Source organism: Atta colombica, unplaced genomic scaffold (genome assembly GCF_001594045.1).
Source record: "Atta colombica isolate Treedump-2 unplaced genomic scaffold, Acol1.0 scaffold153, whole genome shotgun sequence".
Lineage (NCBI taxonomy): Eukaryota > Metazoa > Arthropoda > Insecta > Hymenoptera > Formicidae > Atta > Atta colombica.
In genome coordinates, this window is record NW_017259243.1 from 2,776,504 (window position 1) to 2,786,969 (window position 10,466).

Below are 10,466 nucleotides of genomic sequence, written 5' to 3' on the forward strand. Positions count from 1 at the left end.
TTCTTTAATTTATATTAATTTCTTAACAATTATTACATACATTGATGTATACATGATACATAAATCAAATGCGTAAATGGAAAAATTGCTTACGTTTTTTTCTATATGTCGATCCATTGGGTCGCTTGGACGCAATAAAAATGTATTCATTCATCTGACACTATGTCGATAAATCGAAGAAATTGAGAATTTGTAACATACTGTAGAAACCAATATATTTTTAATAAATTCAATTTTTCAATATCGCAGATGCGGGGAATTGGAGCTTGTGTCAATTATTGCTATTGTTGCAAATGCATAGATTTATTTCGTACATTCATACAAAATTATACAGGTCTTAGGCCCGGTTCTACCAATATAAGATTAACTTTATTCCCGATTCTTCAATTTATTCTTTATCTTTTTCTGAAAATTAGAAAAAGATAAATAGTAAGTTAAACTAAAATTAAAGTTAATCTTACGTAATAAAACTGGGCTTTATGCCTTCATTACAGAATAACAACGTTTATTATTTTTTATGTAATAAGCAATGCACGCAACATATTAGGGAGTTTTTGCAATATCGTTTATCCTGATATGGTAAACGTTATTAAAGTTATCTTTTCTTAGTTTGTTGTTAAGAAAAAGATAACGTGATTAGCGTTCACTGTATCTGGATAAAGTATTGCAAAAACTCCCTATATGTTGCGTGCATTGCTTATTACACAAAAAATAATAAACGTTGTTATTCTGTAATGAAGGCATAAAGCCCAGTTTTATTACGTAAGATTAACTTTAATTTAACTTTTAATTTTAGTTTAACTTACTGTTTATCTTTTTCTAATTTTCAGAAAAAGATAAAGAATAAATTGGACCGGGAATAAAGTTAATCTTGCATTGATGGAATCGGGCCTAAGATGTATAATTTCATATGAATATACGAAATAAATCTATGCATTTGCAACAATAGCAATAATTGATGCAAGCTCCAATTCCCCGCATCTGCAGTATTGAAAAATTGAATTTTTGAATTGAAATTGAATTATTAACTAATCAAAATTCCGCTATATGTAAATACTCTTTTATTTTCTTCTTTTATGAATTATCAGAACAAATAAAGACTAATGAAAATTTGTATTCTCAAGTATAACTTTATTTATTTAAAAAAGACTTTAATGTAAATTTAATTATTTTTTCATTGATTTATTTTACGAAGAACAATCTACTTTAAAGTTAATTCAACATGAATCTTAATAACTTCTTCACTGTAACTTTTAATGAAACTACGGGTAAAGCTATCAAATAGAATCATAATTAAACCATGTGATATAGTGAAAGCAAAGGAACTACTTCTTGCGTCTTATCTTCTTCAGTTGATGTCAAAGGTATAAATATTATCATATGATGAACTTCAATAATATTTGTAATTAAAAACTATATAATTTAAACAGCGCTTGGATGATTATTGCGCCAAAACAATCATTTCAATGAATAGTTAAACGATAAAATATCCATTAATATTTAATATTTCCGTTTGTCACATACATGTTATTTCATTGAATACGTGAAAAAGAAATTCACGGAAAGGAAATGTCTGACTGCGACGAATGTATTTAAATATCCATAAAGTTTATGCGTTTTGTTTACACCGTATAGTTCGCATCGAATCAATATACAAATAATGTAATTTAGATAAGGAACATCCTGTACATATTTAAAATAAAACTGTAAGATAAAGAACTCCCCATTTTTAATTTTTTGTAGTATAAACTCGATGAAAAATTAATATCTATAAATTTTTTTCAAATAAATGTTTTATTCAAGACATAAAAAATATAAATATGTTATGTTTAAATCACTGTTTTCTTAAACTAAATATTCATTGTTCCGATATTTTTTATAGCTTAATAAATTATGAATTATTAATCATCTCTGTTTTTAATTAGTACGTGCGAAAATTTACTGATAAGCAATGACGGAAGCAGAACAATATGTAATTAACGTACGTTAGTTCTACGAGATAAGTAGCGAACAGGAGAACAAAATTTACCGACATTCTTGGCATCTTTTCTTTTCGTGATAAAGCATACATGCTTAGAGTTTTACAAGAGAGACAATCTCATCTTGTAAGCAGACGTCTCTGATAAGACAATGTCTGCATAAATAAATGTAGCGCACGTAAAATTTTAAGAGAGAGAGAATAGAAAAACTTATTATAAAATGATACTAAGAGGTTTCTTATTTAAGTTATTACATTATTCGCGCATATTATTTTATTAATTAATACCGAGATTTACTAAATAGATATATGAAGCTGTATATATTTTAACACGAGATTAAATAAGCTGATAATGATCAAGTAACAATAAAGTAACAATAAAGAGAAAAATTTTACAAATATTTTAATTTGTATCTAAATAAATAAAAAGTCGATGTTAAAAAATACATAAAACCAATTAATTGCATATTTTAAATATTAATAATCAAACAAAATAGATTAGAAAATATTAATATTTATTAACTGTTGGTATTGAAATATAAATATTAATAATTAAGAAATTATTAATTAACGTTTAATTATTAATATTAATATAAATATAATTAAATTACAAAATATTGAAAACATTTAAAAAAAAACAAAAATATTTGGAAGATTATATAGAATTGAATTTATGTTCTTAATTATATAGTCAAACGTGATCCTATGTTCGTGACGATGGACTTCTATAGTTTGTTTGACCTCCACAGTCTCGACACAGGAATCGAACGTGAACAATGAATCCCCTTCTAGTTCTCAATATTTCATTGTGAGACACCCGATATATACCACATGTCTCGGTATCGTATACATCTTCAGAGGAATCTAGCCCAAATATCGACCGCTGTATAAAGTCCATACTTATACAACGTGATATGTAATGTAATTCGACATATATGTATTGGAAGACTTGATCACTGCGATTCCTTTCGAATTTACACGAGCAGAAACTTGATTTACCTAATCGATATATAATCATTTTATCCACACGCTACAGACAGAATTCTACGGAAATGCTTATCGATTACCGTGAACAAAGCATACCGCTTTAATGCACTGTAGTTTACCTAATCTAGTAGTTAATACCAAGTTTTAGTAATCAAAACAACGGATAATTAATAGATTGAAATTAAAGTTGACGAATTATTATACTCGAATTACAATGGTACTTTTTATCATCAATTTAAACAACAACACTTTGAAATATATATGTAATATCCAAATCTATCAGAATTGAGGGATCTAGAAAGTAGGAAATTCTATAAAATATCATCGAATTATTGGATAGTTACGTTTGTTGTGTGGGAACCGTCCATCAGTGAACGCGATACCGTGTGTCACTGTCACTATATTACAGAAGTGTTGAGAGTACTCGGAAAATGGCACTCGCAACAAAATGTCATTTTAGATGCTGCATTATCGTGTACGATATGCTATATGTAAAAATGCGCGGATACGAGCTAGTGAAACGCACACAAACCACCACGACCATAGCAGAGGTTGGATTCGGGGTGTGCCTTACATACCTATATGCATTACATCTTTCCGTCCACCAATACTTGTTACAATTTATCACTAAAAACGAATGAGAAATTTTATGTATAAAACTCGAAAAATGGATCAATAAGCACAAAATCCATCCAAAATCTAATAAATAAATAAAAATACAAATTAGTACATACATAATGGCGTAATTCATATTTTTATTTACCTATTAGATAGTATATAATACATACAGCACAAAGAAAATAACAACCTGAAATATACATGTGATACGTATCGATAATTCTGTAACTATGATATGATAGTGCGACTGAAAAACTCGAACACGATTTGCTTATTCAAAATTCATATTATTAATAACACTATTATACCTGGTACAATTAGATTTTTAAATTTTCCCTTGATATTCAAATTTTTCAGAGGCCCAAACTGGTCAATAAAAAGTAGAGAATATTGATAAGATCATGGGATTATAATTAATTATACATTTTAATATTAAAATAAGAAATTTATAAAAAGTAAGCTAAATTGAATAAAAATGGAATCGATCAAATTGATTTCTGAAAGCTCACCTATTTCTATTTTATACATTGTTACTTCGGGCTCAGACTTTTTGTACCCGATTCTGTACGAACAAGCCAGTACCCATAATTTCACGCTCATTACGTGGGCGTAGAAAGATCATGATCCTAGCCAAGAATGTTTTCAATATATATTCGCAGTAACTTTCAAGAGAGAGGTGCCTGTGCAAATTCAAAGAGTTTTTCAATTCGCGATCATGTTACTCGCTGGAATTTACCCGTCAAACACAATTATTGAAGAAATCACGCGATTAGTAATTTTATATTACATTTTTATTCGCTTACAAAGCTATTCCAAGAACATCGATCAAAGTTAACTAGAGTTTGATCTCGTTTTCATTTTATTTCTGATAAGCGACAAATTGAAATAATTGATATAACTAAATTCCTATAAATTCAATCCATTCAATTAAAATTATTTATAAATTTGTGTGAACATATCCAATATCGTTTCTATGTTTATTAATACTTCGCATTAATTTCATTATATTTGATATTAACAAAATATCTCATTGACTTTAATTTTCATCCCTCCCTAAAATAACAAAAGCTAATCAGTTAGAATTAGTTTTGCAAATTAAGTGCTGCTTATACATGTATATTCAAAAATATTTTATTATGTAAGTATTTAACATAATTAAATATTGATTGATACACACATTCCCAATATAAAAGCGTACAGTGTCCCGATTCTCTGCATATTTCATACGCTATTGTTATTTATATCCATAGAAATACTGATGGAAATATTGATCAAAATAAGCCGTTTCGAGATCAAGTCGATTTTTCTCGTGCGTCACCACTTGAGATAAAATGAAATATCGGAGAGATAGTTCGTTAATATTACGTACAATTTATTAGAATTTCATCTGTCTACATTTGCACATCTGCGGCACGCCGACCGCGATGTCTAGCTATAGCTAGCCAATTCGTTAGTCCGAAGACTACCGACAACTTAATGAGCAAAGTGTCAAATTTCGATATGAATACTGAGAGCGTATCTATTCAATATATTTTCAAAGCGAATTCGATATCGTGTCGATGCTACAGACGTTTTCTATATTAAAAATCGATACGTCTCGACGGTCGACCACAAATAAATTAAATTTAAAAAGATTCAAGGAGAATGATAAAACAATTAGGTTTTCCGATACAAACCCGTGAATTCAAGTCTAATATCTTGCATATCTTTCCATAATAGCGCAGTAGTGTTCTTTCAAGAATGACGTAGGTCCCGAAGGATACGAGCTTGGAAGCTCATTTTAGGATTCGACGTCAATTTAAACTTTAATTCCCTTTCTATAGCTAAAGTTAAATGAAGATATGGGACCAGTTAACCCTTAAGATATTCCTATTTCTATCCGTTGTAGACCGATATTCATAAGCCATTTTTAATTCAAGCCTGTCTTAAGTAATATCTTAAGATGATAATATGGCCCTCTCATTGGTTCGTAGCATATTAATTTAATGCTTAAGGCAGTCTTAAATTATAAAAATCGACTACGAATATCAGTCGATGCTTTAAATGTACTATTTTTGGGTACAAAATATTTTCATAAAAAGGAGCTCCAATGCTCAAAAGCATTTCTACAATTATTGTACCAACTAAACATTTACTTACAGTAAATATTTATTCAATAAAAAATAATAGGTAAATTAAATTAATAGTTCTCGTACTAAATAAATATCTTCTTGTATTTAGCAAATATTTAGTTGATATTAAACAAATAATAATTTATTAAAATGTATATTTTTTTCAGTATAATGAAGAAGCATTAAATTTTTACAGAATGTATTAAGAAGAATGCAGAAGGAAATCAGGTGTTTCTATAAAGTGTTAAACCTATCTGCAAAGTGTTTCTATAAAATTTTAAAGAGATCGGTAGATTAATTGATAGTTGAACTATTTAATTTTAAGTACTGAAAATCTGAATTATTTCAACGTAAATATTGATCGACGTCGCTGATACCAATCAGACTGATGAAAAGGAGATTAAATATATCCGTCTACATTGAGACGAAATCCCGAATTAATTTAAATCACATCACATCGCGTCGAATTGTTTCTTTTCGCAAAGGGCTCGCCTTTCAAAGAGCGCAAAGAGAGTAAAGAAAAGAAGCTCGCTCACATTTTGCCTTGGTCCGCCATCCCCGGTTACGTGTATCCGCTTGGTCGCCCTCTCGAGCCCTCTCGGCGGTGTCGCGATTTCTCCTCCCCCTTCTCCTCTTTCTCTTCCTCCAGCTCCGACGGAGTTCCGGCGCCTTTCGGCGGACAACTTTGACGGAGTTTTCCCAGACAGCGGTGACGATGGTGAACGTCGAGGAAGGCGAGGATCTCGTCCCCGGAAATGTGATGAAGATTCACGACGGGAACACACGGGAAAATCGCGACGCGATCACATAAAAGGTTGCCGCCGGTTGCGTATACACGCACACGACGTAGCGACGTAGCGCCGCACGACGAATACCGCGGGGGAAGCGGGCGGGATAGGGGTGGGAGGGGGGAGGGATGGGGAAGGGAAGAACGGGGCGGCGAAAAGTGACAGAAACGCGCCGCGTGCGGGCGGAGTTTTTCACGACTCCGACAGCTTGATGATTCTCCCTCGATGATGCGCGCGACACGATCGAGGATTCGATAGCGCGGGAACGACAAACCGATAACGGCACAACCGCGTCGCACAATTCGGCAGGAACCGTGGACGCGTTTACGGTTTATGCACCGGTTAAAATGCGATTACAGGACGCCTGTCTCGCGACCGCTCGCGACTCGCGCGGCGCGGCACGAACCGTCATCGATTGTTGACGGGTGGCGCGCCTGCAATGCTGCCGACATCTGCCGGCCACGACAGAAACGAGCAACGGGTGCGTCGATAAAACAGTATTTCCAAGAATTTTAACGCGATCACAGAGAAACCTGAGAGGACATGACGGCCCAAAATCTGTAACCGCAAAATGCTACCGTGCACTACTGCTCCCTGACAAAGTGGATATAAACCAATGTAAACTACAAGATTCACTTTTCTGAGGATACATACATCCACTTTTCAAGGCTGCAGATGATAAATCGATATTTAGTTCGTATAATCGTATTGCATTAACAAACTGTGAATCAGAAATATTCATCTTACATGCGCGTGATGTTTATTTCGCTTATGCCCATTTATACTAATGTAGATTAACTTTAATCTCGATTCAGCTTACTCGTCGTCTTTTTCTAGTTCTAAAGATCAGAAAAAGAGGAAGAGTAAATTGAACCGAGATTAAAATTAATCTACATTGGTGGAAATGGACATTAAAAATATTAACATTAAAATTATATTATACCCTTTTTTTTTTACAAATGTGCTAATATTTATATTTCAAATAATAATCAGAGAAAACCTGAGAGAGGTTGCCGGCCTTTTTCCTGTTACCGTCGAAACCGCCAGTACATCCATTTTCAGTTTGGGAACTACATGATTATATTTTCTGACACTATCGATAAAATCGTATCATCGAAAGTAGATGTGGTTCGTCTCTGTAATACAGAAACGTGCGACTATCCATAGAAGGGACAGTTTAATGGGTCCTTGAAAAAATTTTAATTTCGCATCTACTACATATGTAAATAAAAGTTGTTGAATTTTAATAAACGAAACTGAAAAGTAAAACAAATTAATTTACTGAATTTTGTTTTATATATAATATTTATCTTGTAATATCTTATAAAATCATATAAAGTTATGTATCTTTATGCAAATTTTCAACCAGTATTTATCAAATATAATTACTAGTATAAGTCTCTATAATTACTAGCAATTATAAACACTTTTAATAAATTCAATCTTTTCTACACATATATTGACAATTTAGCAAAAACGAGCTATAGAGACCCTTCACCACCCCCGCCAATTTTATTGGCAGTCCCTTTTTCTTTATAAGTATATTCACCCATAAAACAAAAAAGCTACTAATAAATTTAATAGCCCGTTTTTGTAGATAAGTAGATATCTTTAATTAACTTTTTTATTTTTATGTCTAATTAGCTTATTATATTTCGCTAATAGAATTGTAATAACTTTTTAAATATTATTCTTTATTGTATTATCTTTTATAAAATCAATAATACAATTATAATAATTACAATACAATATTATAATTATCAATGCTGTTCAAAATATAATAACAAACACACAAAAAATGATAACATAGGAGCATAATTAACAAATTTTTGTAATGCGGGATTATACGAAAACGTCGAAAATACATACGATAATACAAATTTTTTCAAACCAATGTTTAATGAAATATTGATAAACGCAGAAGAAATACTAACAACAATTAGAACGTATTTACTATTAATTTGCGAATATAAATATAATACATAATAATATAAGTAATAATAAAAGTCGCGATAAAAAGTCATTAATATATTTATAACAGCATTTTTATCGCGTTCAAGATAACTATCTCAATAATTTCATCATATCAAAATCCCTCCGCCTCGTAATATGCTGATTAGTATTCGATACAAAGATTTTCATAGCGGAAAGCGAAACTTAATGTATTTTGATTCTACATAAATTTTATAAGATCCATTTGCAAAGAAAAGTTAAGCAATCCGTCAAATACTAGTGATCTTGTTACAGGACTGCGGTATAAATCCCGAATCTTTCAAAGTACTTAACGATAGTAATAATTTTGATAGCAATTTGATGTCAATTATAATTACCATTTTTATCACATCTTTAATATAATATTAAAATTCGCGAGAAAATATGTTCTGCCACATATGACTAAAAATCATTTCTTATTAAAAATAAATGGATAGAATGATTTCCTTATGCAATAGTGATTACGAAGGAATATATTTAATAATAATAAAATGTGTTATTGTAATTTTTTATATGAATGGGTACAAAAGTTTTTCGGATACCAACTGTTCGAGACGAGCCGAATCTGATAATAACGAGATTTTAACATTTATACTAAAAAATTTATTATATAAAATTTAATAATTCTTTATTTTTTTAAAATTACAATTATTAATATCCCGCTAATATAAGAGTATCCATTCGACTTATCTTAAATATTTTGTATCCACACATTGAAAATTAAACTCACGTAATCACGATAACATTAACTATAAAGAATTTTGAAAAAAGTTACATAACATATCAACAAAAATCAATATTCATTAAATGTAATCTCATAATGTCTGCATATATTCATAGAAAAGTGCATGTATTTTATCATAGAAAAGTATATATACATGTAAAAAATTATTTAAAATATTCTGCAATGGCGGGGCCAATACCTAAAAATGATTTTAAAATAATTAAAATTAGAAAATTAAATATATACATTCGTAATCATATTTTTGTTAGAGCAATCATCGAAAAGTTATAAGCAAATTATATGTATAAAATTTAAATTTGTTTATATAATAATTTGAATTTAAACAAATAATAATTATATATCCATATCATTCATATAAACTATAAATAATAGTATTGTCATTAAAACAATACTATTGCTAACACTATTATTATTAATGAGAGAATATTTAATAAAATAAAGAAAACAAAAATTATATGCTAAAATTATATGTTACTACTGAATTAATGTTATAACTTGACTTTAAAATATATAGCAATTATCATTGATTCATTAACAAAATTATTATTATATATATCAGTAACTGCAAACGAGAAAATCCGGGATTAATTCCAATCCTGCATAAGAATCTCCGAAGAGACACCAAACTAAACATGAGGCCTTTGCATATAATAAATTGTTCACTAAAATATACTTGTAATTTTATAATGTTAAAAATGTCGAAAAGTAAGAAATAATATTTAACTATTGCCTCAGTCAAAACGCCAATCTTTATGACTTATTTAATAAATTTGTACTAAATACGAAGAAAAAATGACGATTATTCTAAACATCAAATTTTTTAATAAGAAGTTACTTAAAATTATTAATGATTTATTAATATGCAAAATAAAATCTAAATAAAAAAAAGTTTTAAATTTAAATATTTATCAAACTTATTAAATTAATAAACAATTTTTGTTATTATACGTTTCGTCGATTTCGTATAATTTACATAAATTATGCAACAATTTGGTTTACTATGACAAGATAAATGCTATTTGTATTGAATAGATATTCACGGATATATATATTTCAGTAAATGTATAATTAATTACTAACCCGGGAGAAAATATTTTACATATAATTATATATAATTACATAAAATTATACATAATCATATAAAAAATTGACATATTTTATATACAATTACAATATATATCATTATATATAAAATATGTCCATATATATAACATTTTTTCCCGGGAATCGTTGTGCAAATTACAAAA

The 10,466-nt window shown here is 29.5% G+C and overlaps 1 protein-coding gene across 1 annotated transcript in view; it reads right to left on the reverse strand.

Annotated features, from left to right (window-relative positions):
- The window catches only part of LOC108685493 (TLD domain-containing protein 2), a 151,684-nt gene extending 145,258 nt beyond the window's left edge, over positions 1 to 6,426 (reverse strand). Inside the window, exon 1 of the mRNA XM_018190314.1 lies at positions 6,231 to 6,426. Within this exon, the coding sequence (XP_018045803.1) occupies positions 6,231 to 6,250 (20 nt within the window). The 5' untranslated portion in view covers positions 6,251 to 6,426. The remainder of the gene's footprint in view (positions 1 to 6,230) is intronic.
- Positions 6,427 to 10,466: the final 4,040 nt, after the last annotated feature.